Source organism: Pogona vitticeps, chromosome 6, assembly GCF_051106095.1.
Source record: "Pogona vitticeps strain Pit_001003342236 chromosome 6, PviZW2.1, whole genome shotgun sequence".
In the NCBI taxonomy this organism is placed as follows: domain Eukaryota; kingdom Metazoa; phylum Chordata; class Lepidosauria; order Squamata; family Agamidae; genus Pogona; species Pogona vitticeps.
Genome location: NC_135788.1, coordinates 8,337,086 through 8,355,000, shown reverse-complemented (window position 1 = coordinate 8,355,000; position 17,915 = coordinate 8,337,086). Strand labels below are relative to the sequence as shown.

The 17,915-nt window shown below is 40.7% G+C and overlaps 1 protein-coding gene across 6 annotated transcripts in view; it reads right to left on the bottom strand.

Moving 5' to 3' along the window:
* Positions 1-17,915, bottom strand: part of DPP6 (dipeptidyl peptidase like 6) — a 490,996-nt gene that overhangs the window by 46,567 nt on the left and 426,514 nt on the right. For all 6 annotated transcript variants that reach the window (XM_020779739.3, XM_020779741.3, XM_078378511.1 and 3 more), the window contains exon 9: positions 291-445. In XM_020779739.3, the coding sequence (XP_020635398.2) occupies positions 291-445 (155 nt within the window). The remainder of the gene's footprint in view (positions 1-290; positions 446-17,915) is intronic.

The window sequence follows — 17,915 nt, the reverse complement described above, 5'->3', positions numbered from 1 at the left end:
GGTCTGACAGTCTTCCAATTAAACCCTCTCCATCAGTTCTTTTCCCCAAAAACCCCACCACAGTAATTCTGCGATAAAGGTGAAGCCGCTGCCAGCAGACTTTAAGGGGGCAAAAATCTTAAGAACCAGGTGAGGTTGTGTGACTTGGCCCGGAGAAGATGACAATGACAATGAATATGTTTACTAAATCTGCTCAGTTATCTGTCTGTCCAACTAGATGAAAAGAAAACTAGAAAAACCAAGCAAAGATCTTGAATGCGAGACAATTTCCCAACTTGGTTCCGTCTTACCTTTGGATAGTGATAGGTTTCCACTTTAGGATAAAGGCTGCCTGTGAACATGGGGATCTCCATCACGGGGACTCTGGAATCATTGATGGTCGCATACGCTAACCTTGTCCCATCTGGGGACCACCAGTGTGCAATGTGAGTCTTCAAGATTTCCTCTACACATAAACAAGAGGGGGGGGAGAAGACAAAGAGGTACAAAATATTAAGTTATATCAAGAATGCTGAGAGTGGAGAACTTGAACAAAAGGAAGTAAAGGAGACAAACCGAGGTCATCACAAGGAGGTGAAGATATAAATCCACTGTTTTACAAAGTTACTTTTTATAAACTAGAATTCCCAGAATTGCCCAGCCAGCTGGATCCTGCCTTCGTAAAGTCTGAAAATTCAGGAGCAGAAGCTGACAGCTATTGTTATGAATACAGACATCCCACCATCTTGACTAAACTTGGGCTATGTAACACACAGTATGTCCTCACAGTGGAATAATGAGCGAGAGCAATAAGAATCTGCAACTCCTGGATACCCGAAAAGCCCCATTAAAAGCCACTTGACATACAAACTCCTCTTTGGGACACTGCGCCTGCAATTTCTGAATATAGTATACAGTATTGAGCACATTTATAATAACCAATGTGCCTAAAGAAGAAGGTGAACATAATTCCACACCTAATAAATCTACATTTACAGGATGTCTTCCAGGCGGGCATTGGTGGCAACAGCAGGGGAATATAAAACTGTAGTAGCAACACCATAAAGAAAATGAGCGGGTTTTGTTACAAAGCGTTGTTTTCATGGTTGAAATAATTCATGAAACCCTGTCCTCTTTGTAGAAGCTCACGAGGGTGGTGCCTGAAGTTCATGCATGGAAAATAAATATCAGTGATGATGTTCTTGTGACTGCATAAACCACGACCCATTTGCAAACAGCAGTCTAATTCATATGGAAACCAAAGTCTTCTTTTAGATGGTCTATAGGTTCTTAAATGGAAGGGCAAGAGAAAGCAAACTATTCCCAGTAGATGGTTTGTGTTGTTGTTGTTGTTGTTGTTGTTGTTGTTGTTGTTGTTGTTGTTGTTGTTGTTGTTGTTGTAGGGTGGTGGTGGTGTGTGTCTGTGTATATGTGTTGCTGTTTTCATTATTAGCATAGGTCCAGCATTATAACATACAGACTATATCTGGCTCATAGACTATGTATAATAATAATATATATATATTGTGTGTGTGTTCTGTGCTCTCAAGTTGGAACTGACTTACTGCAACACTAACAGGGATTTCAAGGTAAGTGAGATATTTAAAAAGTAGCTTTACCAGTTCCATTCTCTTCCAGTGAGTCTCAATGGCTAAGTGGGGATTTGAACCCTGTTCTCCGGTGTCCCAGTCCATCACTCTGTCCACTACAGCAGACTGGGAATCACAACATTACATAAGCCCATGTTATATGTAACAATATGTTACATATTACCAAACACATTACATATATGTTTCAGTGTTATACCTATATCTATACCTGCTCGTTTCATATGTGTACATGCACATTTGAAGCTGCACACTCACTTGTTTTAGCATAATAATTTTTATCATGTATTAGTAAAAATTAACATGAGTTCTAAGACTGGATGCTCCTTTGTCTTTCAACTTAAACCCACAGGATAAAACCAAGCTACTTCATTTTCTTTTCAACTTATACAGTACGGTTAATGACATTTTAGAAATAGTAACCTCCAACGAAAAAGCAAGAAACCATTATGATAATAATGAGCAACGTTATTAATTGAAGACATATTAAGGCATCTTAGTCACTGTTAAAATTACAGTATTAACAACAATTAAATGGATTAAAATTTTAAACTGTGCAATAAAAACTGGAGTTAAAAGCACATTTTGCAAGACAAAAGGCATAACATCTCTGATTTAAAAAAAAACTTCCTTGGCAATCTGTTACTTACTAAACGCCTCCTGAAAGAGAAGGCTCGTCTACTAGTAGAAAGGCAGAAGGAGAGCCAAATATGTAGCAAAATACATTTTGATCTTTCAAAAATCTATTTCTGGGGGGGATGATCAACATGTTAGACCAACTCCTCGGGACCCTCTTGCATGCCATCAAGTTGATTCTGACTTATGGCTACCCTTTCCAAGGTTTTTCAGGTACAGAATACACAGGAGTAGTTTACCATCCTCTTCTTGGGTGGTGGTGGGGTGGGGTGGGCATCCTGAGATATAAATTGGCTCTCCTCCTTGGAGCCACAGCGGGGAATTGAACTGCCAAGCTCTGGCTTCACTGCCAGATACCAACTTCGCTGAGCTGTCCTTCTCAAGACTGAGGCCCATCAGTCAAAGACATGGGAGCGGGGGAGGGTACAAGCAATATGGCGGCAAGTGGAGGAAGTGTTTGAGATGGTCAACTGGCATTGATTTATTATAAATTACTTTTCTGCCCACTGAAGCAATGCAAAAATAAAACCACAGCATAAAAACAGAAACGAAACCAAGAATTAAAAAACAACAGCAACAACAGACTGAGAAACAATAACAGCTATAATTTTCTATGGACAACTAATCCAACTTTGGAAATTACCGATCTCCCCTCCTGCCCTCTGTAGAGATTTCCTTCATGGAAGGAGTTCCATAATTAAGTTATTCTCCAGTTAAGTACAAAGAGATTGGTTAAGTAGAGACATTGCTCTGGAAGGCTTCATGACTCAGCCTCTGCTGTTTTGGGGATACATAAAGTGATCGCCCTATTTTATCATTGCCGTATCTTTTAAAAGAAGGCTCATGCTACCTGTAAAATCAATCACTACAGTCAGCCAGAATACTGTAGGTTTGCTTGTTCTCTGCTTCCAGCAAAAAGAGAGAGCAAGAGAGAGCAAGAGAGGTGCATCGTTTCTCCTGCAATGGCACCTTGCTCTCCCTTGTTTTGGGAAAAGGAGAGTCGTTTGTCTCTTTCAGCATCTGCTAAGCTTGTCTGAAGCCAGGAACAGGAAAGGCAGGAAGACAAGGTGTCCATTTCTGCTTCAAACCTGGCCTTAATCTATTACAACACTCTGCTTGTTTAAATTAGGGGATGTGTTGTCATCGCTAACAAACTTCTGTGCTATGATCCAATATGCATCGTTTTGATTCCTAGGAAGGCAAGCCATGAATCATCAGATCAAATCATTTCTCATAACAACCATAAAGATCCTTGGGTACCTTTTGGCAAACCCACACATTTGCCTCTACATCCTCCAAAATTACTGGCCTATTTTACAGGGGTCTTGTCTTTTCAGTGAAATATACAGACCTGGCTTTTAATAAGTAATTCAGGCAAGCTTGACTCTCTCCTGGATGCTGTGCCTATGTTCCTCTTAAATGTGTTTTAAATGCTTTTAAATGTTTAAGATTACCATTTTCAATGGCCATTCTCTTTCGGCTTTTTCCCCCCTTTGTAATTTATTGTGGCTTTAACCCAACTTGTTTTAATCAGGGGGGAGGCCTCCGGGTCCCTCCAGAGGGAGAAAAAGCCGCATAAAAATAAAACAACCAACCAACCAAATAAAAGTTTACAGAGATAATGTAGAAGCAGCATGAAATGATCACAAGAGAAACCACCTCACTGGATCAAACCAAAGTCTAAGCCAACATTCCATTCACACAATGGTTAATCAGGTGCCTCTGGGAATCTCTCGTCAACAAGACAGGACTGCATCTTCCATCATCTTCCCTGTCCCCCTATTGATATATACAACAATGCTGTCTCTGCTACTAGAGGTGATATATAGCATCCAGTCCAGTATCCACTGCCTTAACCCTCACACATTTATCTCATTCCATTTTAAATCAGTCTTAAGTTGGCAGCTGTGGCTACATCTTCTGTCATTGAATTCTACAGCTGAAATATGCATGGTAAAGTAAAGTAAAAGAAAGTAAAACTTTCTTTTATTTGTCCTTAGTTTCCCATTATTCATCTTCAGTGGATGACCCAGGGCAAGATAAGAGAGAGAGAGAGAGAGAGAGAGAGAGAGAGAGGCCACTTCCCATCTTCTCTCTCCAAACCGTTCATGATCTTAGGTACCTTCAAAAATCTCATCCTACTTCTCCTGATCAGCCCTGAATCTAATAGGAGCAATATCACTACTATTATGATTGTTATTACTAGTACTCTTGCTACTAGAGTCCATACAGAAATCCTTTTAACAAACACTCCATTACACAGAAGAAGTATTTGCAAAAAACGGGGGAAGAATCTGAATTTCGGTCTCTCCATATCCAAGGTCAAAGTGGCTCAAAGATCCACATACAGTTATTGTTGACCCTAACAGTCACGGTCTCTGAGGTCTCTATGAATTATGCCAGGCAATGATATATCTAGAGCCTTATTCTTATATGCCACTGGTCTTCAGGCTTCAAATCTTCCTTCTTAATATTATTTGGCACGAGGCTTTGATCTCAGCCTTTCTGCAGTAAGATTATGAGATCAGACTCCCTGCTCCCCATCTGCCACTAAAAGGGATCAACAGTGCCCTCTTATAATAAGAGGAAAAACAAGCATGTTTTCCCTTCAGCCTACATCGTTCCCAACCCCACTGCAATTTTCTTCCAGCATGAACTGCCACTCAGATTTGATTTAGTGCATGATATATCTATTACAGACAATACTGCACCTCTGTAATGGCTAAATCATGTATTTTAGTGGTTCTGAATGACAGCTCTCAGGAAGAAGCAAAAGGTATTTATTAAGACCACATTTCCATGCAAAGGTTTAGCCAGGTCAGCTGTTTTCATAGACATTGCTACTGATATTTGAAGCAGCACATGTCCCGTGATGCTCCTATGCTTTTCAATTATTATTATTTCCTACAGAAATATGTGCATATAATTAAAAGGTATAATTAAGCAACTCATTGGCATCAAATATGTCACGTGGTTTTTCTTCCTGGCCTTCACTCCCTCTTTCTTTTACTGTTCTATTGTACCAAACTATTCCTGTGTCTAGACCCCCTGGTTAATTTCATGAAATGCTCCCCCCCCCAGAGCTCAGAACATTACATTTTAAAAGGAACTCATTGAATTACTCTTTACTTTAGGCCAGCCTGGTGGCCAATATCATTATGCTGCTTGCATAAGTAAATGATTATGTCAGACATGATCAACATTTTGTATTATCAGCAGGACAGGGAAATACTATTTGGTTCCCTCTAGTGGCCAGTTCTGTTAGTACACCACAGAAATATTTATAAAAACACAAAAGACAAGCCAAAAGAAAACATGTCTTGACAGTTAGAATGGATAAGAAAATGGGCTGAAATAATACAGTGGGTTTTGTGGTGGGTAGTTAGAGAGGCCCTTTGCTGTTCCACCTCAGGTAGCAAGATATCTTGGACCTGCCTTGTACTCCTCACACACCATCGTACTTCTCCTCATTCACCATAACTACTGTGCTGGCAATATTTACAGCAAATGGCTCAAATTCAGAGCACAGCTAAATTTATCTTCCACTGGTCTTACTGGACTGTAGCTTGCTGAGCAATGCATGGGATCACAGCTAAAGCTGCTTACAGTCAACTTTCTTTCCCTTCCCCGTAGCAACACTCTATTTAGATGATTTCTATTCTTGGTTTATTTTTGCTGTGATATTCAAAATATACTGCAGCACAGGAATCACCTTAGCCTTCTCTATGCACTCCTAGGTTCATATGCTTATTTTCGCCTTTGCAGCAAGTCGATTTGCTGTTCTCAAAATGCTGATTTCTGTGCAGATGTATGTTGTAGTTATGAACATAGTCAAAGTACACAGTGCTCCTGTGATACCAAGCAAGCAAAGGCACCAGGCGAAGATGCCATGGCCATTTGTTAGTTTATAACTATGAGGATGGGGATCCTGATAATATATGTACCGGCTGGGCTTTTGTAAAAGAATCTGTAACTTGCCTGTATTTTAATGCTTCAGAAAAGAGTACAGTAGGACCCCCGTATCTGTGGGGGGTGGTTCTAAGCCTCCTGAAGATGCCGAAAAATGTGAATTACTGCATAGCTACTGCTATTTTAATAGTGAGTACTATATATAGCATGGTCTCTGGATCCCTCTCGTGGCCAGTTTTGGTAATGACATTGTGGAAATATATTTTTCTAGTAACTCTACACATAGCATGGCCTTTGGCTCCCCCTATTGGCCAGTTCTGGTACCTTCACCTTTAGAAATACATATTTCTGGAATTTTTTTCTTTTAATATTTTTTAATAATTCCAGATGGTGGATAAGTGAATTAAGTGCATACTGATCCTGTGATCATGGGTCCTACTGTAATTTTGGAAAAGAGCTGTAGCTTGGTGGTGTCAGTCACAAGAGGCCCCAGCCTCCAGGTGGGAGTAGCACAGAATCTTCTCTGATCCCTTGGATTGTGGCTGCCAGCCTGTAGTGCCACCATTGGGCTAAATGGTCCAAGTTGGTCCAAGTCAGGTTCCTATGCTCCAGATCTACACTGCTGCTTTCAGTGGTTTGACTACTTAGTAATATAACCCTTTGCAGCTTAATCAGGGTATACTGGAATCCTTAGTTAGGAAACCCATTTTTTTACCTGTATATTTTGCTGTTGAAAACTACTCAAGCTTGGGGCATCCCTATGGAAAAGCTGATTGCCAGCCGCCTGCATGTACCCTGTTTCCCTGAAAATAAGAACTAACCTGAAAATAAGCCCTAGTATGATTTTTCAGGATGCTCGTAATATAAGCCCTACTCCAAAAATAAGTCCCAGTTGTGAAACCCCACTCTCCACCCTTGTGCAGCAACCAGAAGAAGATGACAGGACTGTATTTAAATCAATGTAGATGGTTGTACATGAAAAAAATAAAACATCCCCTGAAAATTAACCCTAATGCATTTTTAGAGGAAAAATTGATATAAGACCCTGTCTTATTTTTGAGGAAACACGATACTTATTTATCTGCTTGCACATGGAGGAAATAATCAAAACAACTGGTATTTGATGGCACACGCAGTGAATGCTGCCCATCAGACAGTGGAAAGTTCCTGTAGCACAATAACTGAAAGAGCGTGCAATAAACTGCGAAGCCCCTAGTTCAAATCTCATCCATGAGATGGCCTTTGGTAAGACGCAGAATGATATCATCTTACATTCTAGGATCTCTGCAAGTGATTGTGAAAACTCCTGAAAGCTAGATAAAGATTGGTACCAGATTAAGTTGGGTTAAAGCTATTCAATGTTTTTTTGGGCAACTTTACAGCCAACTTCTAATATATGTACTAGTTCTTGGAAGGCCCTAGCAGTGAACCAGGCATATGACTAATGTTAGCTTATGAACAAAATGGGAAGACAGAGCACTGGATTTTTATATCCACCAGAATTTCTGAAAAAGTTGAGTTGATCTCTGTGAGTACCAGAAGGTTCATAGGTTGTCTTGTGTCACGTCAGACTGTTGGTTTGACCTACCGGCAGCAGATCATTCAAAAATGAACCCAGGATCTTCATCTGTTGGAACAAACCCTTTCTAATTAGAACCACGAAACTTAACCTTTCACATTGTTGTACGATAATCAGAGAAGACTACTCTCGGCTGGTATATTGTCAAATAAGTGATGGAACCACAAAAGGCAGCAGGATGTGATGCCTACCACAAGGTGGCACTTTTGCTTTTTAGAATTATGACTTCAAGGCGCATTTAAGAGCTGTAAAGTCTTGCCTGCTATCTATTCCTATCAACTCCTCCAAACACAGGCGGACTTGCATGGTGATGGCTCTACTGAAACAGAAGCTCAGTGCCTATCATTTAGCATTTCCTAATGGGACTGCTAGTTACAGGCACTTGGGAACATTCATATTTCTTTGCAGTGGTATGCAGAAACTCATACCATTTGATCAATGAGCTCATTTTGGAAGTACATTTGTCATATTTTGTACAGATTTCACCTTCCTAGGTTGCATTCAGAAGAACCTTATTTTTACATAGCTGATGCACAGCACTAATTGGCTCCAACCAGTGATGTTCCTAACATCTTGCTCAGGTGTTAAGATCATGAGAGGCCTTTCTCTTGGTCCCGCCCCCTTCACAGAGGCATTTCATGGGTATACGGGAGAGGGCCTTCTCTGTTTCTGAAGTACAGTGGTGCCTCGCTAGATGATGATAATCCGTTCCACTGAAATAGCTGTTTAGCGAAATCATTGTCTAGCGAAAAGCATTTCCCCATTGGAATGCATTGAAACCTGTTTAATGTGTTCCAATGGGGAAGAATCGTCATTGTCTAGCGAAGATTGGCCACAGGAAAGCCGCTTTGCAAACCGCTGATCAGCTGTTTAAATCGCTGTCTTGCGAAGCTTAGGTCCCAAAGACACCTGTTTGCGAGCACGGAGGGAGCTGTGAAAATTGTCGTCTAGCGAAAATCGGTTTGCGAAGCAGGGACCAAACATTGTCCAGCGAAATACCCCCATAGGAATCACTATTTTGCGAATCACTATAGCGATCGCAAAAAGTCAATGTCTAGCAAAAAAACTATCATGCGGGGTAACGGTCTAGCGAGGCACCACTGTAGCTTTATCACTCTGCTTAATGGTAGGGTCAGCCCTAGCCGGAGGGAAGCTCACCTGTTTCAATGGACCCTTCCTTGGACAACATGGCCCAGTTTACCTATGGAATGTTTTCTGTTTCTGAGTTTGCTCTGTGCCTCATTTCCCTGGGTCCTTGCCTGGTCTCTCGGTTCCCAACCAAGCTCAGCTTCCTGCAGCTTAGGTCCCGGCACCTGTTTATTTTTACCTTTTGAATGGTGACATGGCCACCGTTCTTATGTAACTGAAATCATGTAAAATTCTGCAGTGACTTAGGGAGCAAGGAAACCCTCCCTCCCCCTTGTATACAGGCTGCATTAGTATGTTACAAGAGGCATCAGATCTGCAACAGAGATTTGTGTCAAGATGAACGCAAGCCATACGTGGGGCTCCTAGGAGAAAGCAAGGGAGTATTTCATTTTTTAAAAAACCCTAAAAAAAGTGTATTAGGGCCGCCTACCAAACTCATGCAATGTTAAGATTAAGACTTCCAATATCTGTTGTTCATTATATTCTTTCCTCTGCTTCACTACAGCAATCTGAAAGGAGTATTACTGAGGTTATTTTGAAAGGGAAGTCTTAGAGAGGAGGAAAAAATAAAGCCTTACCACAAGATGGCATTTAATGTTCAAAAATCCCTGCTCAGGAATAACATAGGCTTCTGTGAAACTCAAGAAGAAAATTTCTTTCTGCTAAAAAACAGGATATGAGAATCCGATGCATCTCCAACTACTGTACTTGTTGGAAAGGCAACTTGAGTTTTGGCTTCAATCCTGCATAAGCCATTTACTCCAAAGTAGCTCAACTGGGGATAAACAGTTCCAGGACTGTATCTAATGGCATATATTCAAAATCACTTAATGCAGATTAGTTACCCTTTAATGCTTTTCGACCACCTCACCATTCTCAGAGCTGTGGGAGCAGAAGGATAAGTTTATTTGCATTTTTTTCCAAACATGCTGATGGGCCAAGCAAGAATTCTCATTGAATTATATTGATTACATTTCAGTAGTTTCAATGTATTGTTCTTCTCTGGTGGATTCATGCAGAACACACTGTTAAATCTTCTGCAAAATTAAATTCTAAAGGCAGATCATTTTGCTTCATTTTTTGAACCAATAATATAATACTATCCCATGCATAATAAAATGATTGCCTCTGAGCATATGCAAAATGCTCCTCATTCTTCACCTCTTTCCCCTCAAGACTGACCCATCCCACAAATAAATTCCTCATTTAGAATGGAAAGAATTTCTAGTACAGAAAGCATGAATTGCGCAATGCAATTCTCAGTTATGCTGATGATGACTGTGATTATTCAACACATATGCTGCTTTTTCTCACAGCAGCATAGATAAAGCACTTAATGGTAAAAACACAATTAAAATGATGAACTACAAACTTTTTGGAAACATGATCGTTTTGAGGTACACTGCAGCTTAGAGAATAATTATCTTTTGTTACAGTTCCAAGATTCTCCCCCAAGTCATTCATTGCCATTATACTTACAATGCTTAAAGGCACCTTGATACTTTGTCATTTCTCAAAAGTAACTAAAACAGTTAGCTTCTTCACTGTATTAAAAAAAGGAAAAAAAATCTGAATGCTATAAGCCACTGGCCTGTGGTAGAAAACATGCTCCCTCTGTCTGCCTCATGGTCACCTCAGTGGCCACAGCAAAGTAAAATAAGCACAGTGCCAGCCAGCCCTTGAATCCTGGCATAGCCCTTCTCAACTAGTGTACGCAGAGAGGCCAACCCCTGAACCTGTAAATGTACCATGTCTAAGACACCCCCATGTCTAAGACGCCCCCCCAATTTTCTAATCCAAAATTAAGAAAAATAAGTGGGGCTTAGCAAGCGTAGGGGGAAAGGGATCAAAGTGCTACAGGATTGCTTTGATCCCTGCTTGTTTTTGTTCTCTCCTCAGCTTACTTCAGTGTATAAGATGACTCTCAATTTTTAGTCTAAAGATTTTAGAGAAAAGTATAGTCTTATACATGGAAAAATACGGTAACTTAAACATGACCATTTCCAAAGAAATAGCTGTGTGTGTATGTTGGTGAAAGAAAAGAAAAAGAAGAAGGCAAAACACTGTAGCATGTTAGCACAGTTGTGTTGCAGTATTCTCATACTGAGACTCTGAGGAAGATGATTTGGATGGACAAATGCTGATGCTGAAATAGAATCGTTCATTTTAAGAAGGCTATACAGTAGATTCCTTTTCCCGTTCCCTCTGCCAACATTGCACATTAGAGTTACCCTACCAGAGAGATGACGTCAACGCTCATGATATTGATCTCGTACCGCAACGCAATTATACCTTCATTACTGCAGGAAGGAACTCTTTTGGTAATGAGTTCCTTTCAAGATCCATGCAGACATGAGGTGTTTTGCACAAGAACTTGCGATGCCAATGTGCCCTTAACCTCCCATCGCTCCTGCTGGTAATCTTCCCAGTTTGTCTCATGCCTGCTTGCCTTTTTCTAAATGAGCAAGAACCCCAATGATTTCAAAGAACAAGCGAAGAAGGGCCGTTGAGCATGAAGAGCAGATTGTTCTGGCTTTCGGTGATATGAAACTTAAGCTGCTATAAACCTAATGAGGGGACTTGATTTTTTCCCCCTATGTATGCAGCTAGAATGGTACGTAAAAACCCAGCAGGGACATATTGCTGCTGAAATATGACTTGAAATTCTCTCAAGCAAATGACGTACATTTTTGCTTCCATAGGGAATAATGTGGAAACATCTGTTTGTTGCTCCTGAACTGGCATTGCAACACTTACTCGAGAGAAAAGTAGCTCCACGGGAGGACAGGAGGCTGGAACCCCTGAAAGGGCAGACAACCAGTCCTGACTCCATTCAATGGTCAGATGGGAGGATGGCCAAAGTCAAGAAAAGTCACTCTTTGTTTTTTTACTACAAGGCCCAGCATCCTCTAGCCCTTCTGTATGGGTAATTTTGAGCACTGCAATCTGGAAAAAAAAGTTTGGGGAATGGCTTGAATCTCTGCTTTGGCTCAGAGGAGCCCTGCATGATGGATATACAGTAAGATGCCTGTATCCGGGGGGATTGTTTGCATGATCAACCATGGATGCCTGAAACCAAGGATAGGAGGGATACAGGGCTGCAGCAAACCACAGGTAAGTGATACAGGGAGTCCTGTTTGCATGGCATTTTTTTCTTCTTCTTTCTTTACTAACAAGCTAACTTGATTACTGAATGGAGACCAGGTACAAAAGAGAGATTTTTTAAGAAAGGAAATTTGAAAAGATGCTATGAGCCTGTCCTACCAAGGTGAGAAAACCAGCAGTGGTAAAAACTCCATGTCCCACATAGAAAGACAGGAAGTGCAGTGTTCTTTGCATCTGCCTATTCAAGGGCAGAAATTGACCCATGTCATTGACCTATGTGCAGTTTTTAGCAAAATAGCAACACCTTGTTCTTCTCCACCAGATGTCACTGTAAAGATGTCATTGTACTTTAGCTGCTGTTTTATAATACAGTGGTGATAGATACAACATTGAGGCTGCAAGAATGAAGATACGATGGAGAAGTCCTCAATTTCCATAGACGGTGGTTCCCAACCTTGGATCCGCAGATGGACTAAAACGACTGTACCAGAATCCTTCACCACTAGGTTTGCTAGCCATGATTTCTGGGAGCTGTGGTCCAAGAACATCAGGGCCTCCAAGGTTGGGAACCACTGCCCTAGGGGGAAAAGAAATAACATAGGAATGAAGCTGGGCGGTGCAAGCTGGTGCTAAGGTCTACAAGAGAACAACGGCTTGGCTGCACTTCTTTTACAGAAAGTGTTCAACTGATGGACACTTACATGTTTATTTTGCCTCAAGCACAGTGTTCCTTAGCGCTGCCTCATTGCACTAATGCTGTAATCAAAAATGGCTGCTGAGCCCCAGTCCAACATTGAAGCCTATATTTATAGCTTAGCCAATGCACGATTCTCTGCTTGTGTTTATTGGCTTGCTTTGCCTCTGAATGGATGCTGCTGCTAAAGTTAGGTGTGTGAATTCCAAGACAACAGCCTACAGGTGTGAGTAAATTGGGATGTCTTCTTAAACAGCTCTATTAATTTTTACTAAGCAGCAAATTGCCCTCAATGACTAAAATCCATCTCTCTGTCTTTTGCCTTCCAGGGGTTTTCCTCCCCTTCAGGCAAGTTCCTTCTTTTTTCCATGACCTCCTCGAAGCACCTGCATGTTCTCTGAAATAAAGAATTCTCAGCTCTCACCGTAACAGCGCTATAATATAGAACACTGGCCAGCAAAACATTATTTATTTGTGGAATAGTGAATGACCTTCAAAGGACATCAACTGTGTTCAAAGGAGAGGTTGCAGTCCATTCAAAAGTGGAGAAACAGATCATCAGCTTAACTCACCGTTCCTCGGAAGAGCAGAGGATTCAGCCCAATTTTAGTGCTGACTAGAGTAGGCCCATTGAAAACAGTGGGATTTTAGATTAGTAACAAGTCTCCCATTCATTTTAATAGGTTTCCTCTAGCTGAGTCTACGAATGGATTTAGCTTGATGGTTTCATGAGGATCTTGCATCCTGCCCCAGGTGGAAGGATGCTAGTCTTGAAGGACCGTGTTATGTGCACCACACGGTCTGTCTTGCAATCCTTAAACCAGCCTGGTGTCCTCAGTGATGGTGAAGGTCCCAATCCTGTTGCCTGTCAGGTTCTACCACCAGTCTACTGTATATGGCTTCTCTTTGGCTCATGGAATGAATAGCATTTGGACCTTTCCCTCAAGTGCAAATATTTCAAGCTGGCCCTGTTTCATCCATCACAGTTTAGTTTAGTTATACACAGTTTCCCCCAAATGTCCAAAGAAACTTACAATAAATTCCAATATATCGAAATAGAAGATCATGTTTTGGGGGAAAATAATTTGTTAATTTGAAAGTATGCTTCTTTCTTTGCTTCAGCGGGTAAAAACTTGTGACTACCTATAATCTAATTACAGTCTATTTTAAGAAATGTATTGGGTGCCCAATGAGATACCAAAGCTATATGTAAACGGAAAAAGAAAATACATGTAGTAATTGATCCAGAATCTCATTTTCTATAACGAATTCAAATCAGACAAGAACAACAACCCAATAAATATAGAATAACTATAACATGAAAATTAAATATCCCAGCACAAAATAAGTAAATGAAATGGATCTTCAAAGAATGCCAAACTAATGGTTAACTGTATTTCTATTCTTACTCCTCTGTAGAGGACTTAAGTGAAAAAAGGCTTAAGTGAAAAAAGAAAACATGGCTTAAGTGAAAAAAAAGGAAAGGTAGTCATTATTTTAAAAAAGTAACTTTCCAAATTCTGCTCTAAATGAGGCTGGCAGCAGCCAGAAGAATATGCTGGTAATTGGCCAAAATGGGAAGCTTTAATACAACCAAACAATGCTCTGGCATCTATTCCACAGGTGGTTTTAGACCGCTGGACTCTCCTCTGCTCCAGTTATGTCATTGTGACCCCCCAAAACTCAAAAGGGGCTGCCATGAAAACAGAAGTCAGATCAGAGTTTGCGAAATGCAATACTGGCTTTATTATAGCTTCGAAAAAGAGAGATGCTTAATCTAGCCTTCCATGTTATGATCAACCCATTCCTCTGCCTTCAACTTTCCAGCTAAATACACTAAGTAGATTATGCTACAACATCAGTGCTGAATTGATTCAAATATATTTTTGTGCCTCCATATCATCTGGAGTCAACAGTTCGCCATAATACCTTGGAGAAAGTTTACCCGATGGTAGATTTACAAAAGCATTAAAGGGGGGGGGGGAAGCTAAGCTGGAACAGCAATGAATTCCTGCATTATAAAAAGAAAAAATCCTTTAAATCTGCATTCATCTTTACAAAGGAAACAGAAAAGTCTGATTAATATTAGAACATGTTCTCTTGATTGTAACAAAAGCACCCACGCCCCAAGAAAGGGGTGGAGAATGAATTTCTTTCTGTTTGAGCCTCCCTTCTGCCTTGATGGGTTACTCTGTCCTCCGGATGCTGCTGCAAAGACCATAATCTGCAGAGTCTGATTTGCACATAGCAAAATAAATCTTCCTAAGAAGAGAAAAGCCGGAATTGCACAAAAACATTTGCTACCTGCCCTGGAAATAAAAAGGAACAGGACTCGATATTTGGGTGGTTGGGTGGGTGGAAGAGAGAAGCTTGAGAAATAATCCTTGAATTGCATTACATTTGGGGGAGAAAAACAATCAAGCCGATTATGGATTGCAGTCACACCCAAGCTGGCTGGTTTCAAATACTTTGCTGGGGTCCAGCAATGCAAGATCTAGAACTGAAGCGGAACAAGAAGGACACCACTATCGCCGCTGCATGCTTCGTCTCAGTACAACGTTATGATGCGGTGCCTTCGACGCTGGCACAGAAGGAGAGAAGGCTGAGCATATGTTCCCAATCCGCCTCGCCACAGACACTTGCTAGAGTGATAGTAGCATCAAGAAGGAAGGATGCAGACGTGCCAATTCACAGGGACTGACAGATCAAGAGGGCAGCAGTTCCTCTGGCTGCCGACCCATTTCTGGGCCACACAATTCAAGGTGCTGGTTTAAAGGCTTAAATCGCTTGGGTCCAAGCTATCTCCAAGACCGCACCTCCCTTTATGGGCCTCCGTGGGTGTTAAGATCATCCAGGGAGGACTTTCTCTTGATCCCATCACCCTCCAAGATGTGTTTACTGGGGACCCGGTGGGGCCTTCTCAGTCACTGGAACTCCCAGACTCTGGAACTCCCTCCCACAGAAGGTTGGGCTGGCCCAATCTTTGCTGTCCTTCCACAAGATTTTCTTCTTCAGGCAGACTTTTCCTTAGTGACTGTCTGTCTGTCTATGAGAGGATTTTATATGAGATGGTTTGTATTTTTGTTGCTTTTAAATCTGTCTCAAGAACGCTTTTACCTAACATTTTCAATAGAGCGCTGATTTGATTTCTTAAAGATACTGGAATCATTTATGGGGTTTTTAAGCTTTTAATATTGTGTTTTTAAGCTGCCTTGGGTCCTTTTTAAGGAGGAAGCTAGGGGGGAAATATTTTGAATAAAAATAAATAAATAAACGGAAGAGCTAGAGATCTGTTAGCATCAAGGAGCTGCAGAGTTTAAAAATGTGAGAAAGCCAAAATCATGAAGGAAATTACTTGTTGAACTTCAGTTCCTAATGGCCATGGTGGCTTGGGAGGATTTGTAGACTAAAAAGTAACTTTTCTAAGCTCTGGGAAGCTATAATAATCTTTCGTAGTAACAATATTTTTGTAGATTTCCTCATTCCATACATGCTTATTTACCTTATGTTCTCTAACCTAACCTTTTATTTATTTATTTATTTATTTATTTATTTATTTATTTATTTATTTATTTATTTATTTATTTATTTATTTATTTATTTATTTATTTATTTATATCCCGCCTATCTAGTCGATTAAGACCACTCTTTTCACATTTATGCAGTTTACATTTATAGCACATGTTCCTCACAAAGCTACCTAAAAGGCCGCATCTCCCTGTGGAGCCTATACGGGCTTTAAGATAACCAGGGGAGACCTTTCTCTAGGTCTCACTGCCTTCGCAGATGTGTCTGATGGGGACAACAGAGAGAGCTTTCTTGCTTCCATAGGGAATAATGTAGAAACCAAGGCATGATTTTCAATGGATTTCTGTTTGTAAACCGAAAATTATGTTAACTGAGGTGTTCATAAACTGAGGTACTACTGTAGAGATAGATAGATAGATAGATAGATAGATAGATAGATAGATAGATAGATAGATAGATAGATAGATAGATAGATAGATAGATAGATAGATAGACAGACAGACAGACAGACAGACAGACAGACAGACAGATAGACACACAGACAGACCGACCGACCAATAGATAGAATTAAACATCAACCACACCTGAAATTTGTTCTCCAATGTCCATCTGAGCAGACTAAAAAACAAGATGACAACTTTTCCCAAGTGCCTTTTAGCAAACCTGAGAAAGATTACTTTTTGGATCTATTGTTTCTAAAGCTTTGTGCCAGCTGGGAGATTATCGGAGTTTCAATGGGGGGGGGGGGAATGGGGAACTTTCCCAAACTCTGCCTTTGAGGGACCATCCCATTTCCCACACAGCCAGCTATACAGGCTTCTCATTTCCTCAGCCAGTTTCTGATAACAGCTGACTCGAAGGTCAGTGGCAGCACCTTGAGCAGTCCAGTAATAGAGAGAGAGAGAAAAAACAGCTGTTTAAGCGTAACTTAATCAACACCGTTCCCTCAGCTTCTGCCCTCTGAGTTTGTCCCCTTGACAATTTCCCACTGTCAGCAGTTTGCCATCAAGAGGATATAGTTAGAGAGGTGTTTTTTTTTTTGTCATTGGCCAAGTAAATCTCTGACAAAATGAGCTGTGGAGTTGCAGAAACATTACTATGGAAAAATACCATTCATCCCCACAGATGCATATAAATAAATGAGGAGGTGGTATACCTTCCTCACCTTGATGTCATCCCTCGGCAGCAGCCGAAGGAAGAAAGAAATGCAGATGCTCTGGGATGAGAGGCAAGGAACTCGATCTAGTAAGGGGAAGACGCAAGGAAATTACAAGATGTTGGCTGAACTATGAAATAAACTTCAATGATAGGAAGTATTCATCAGGGTAATGGACTGCCCTGTGGATTGTTCCCCGGAGACCTTCAGGAAAAATAAAGTGGAGGGAGCTATAAGTCTAAATTAAAAAAAATAAACAAATAGCAAACAGCAAAAATAAAACCAAACCAATCACGCGCATTCCACACGCGTACCTCATCAGTCTACCAGTTGAAGTACATAAATGCTTATGGGAGAAAGGTCAATTTATGTATATTCACCACACATTTCCCCCAATAAATGTCAAAATCCATTTGATGACAAAAATAAGTGTCAGTTACCAGCAGCCTTCTTCGCTGGGGATTTAAAAAAAATTAAACAGTGGTATTTATCACCATGGAAGTCTGTGAAAATGAAAAGACAACAATTACAGAAAGGGACCAAATCTGGAGCTTAAGAGTCACAAAGGAGATC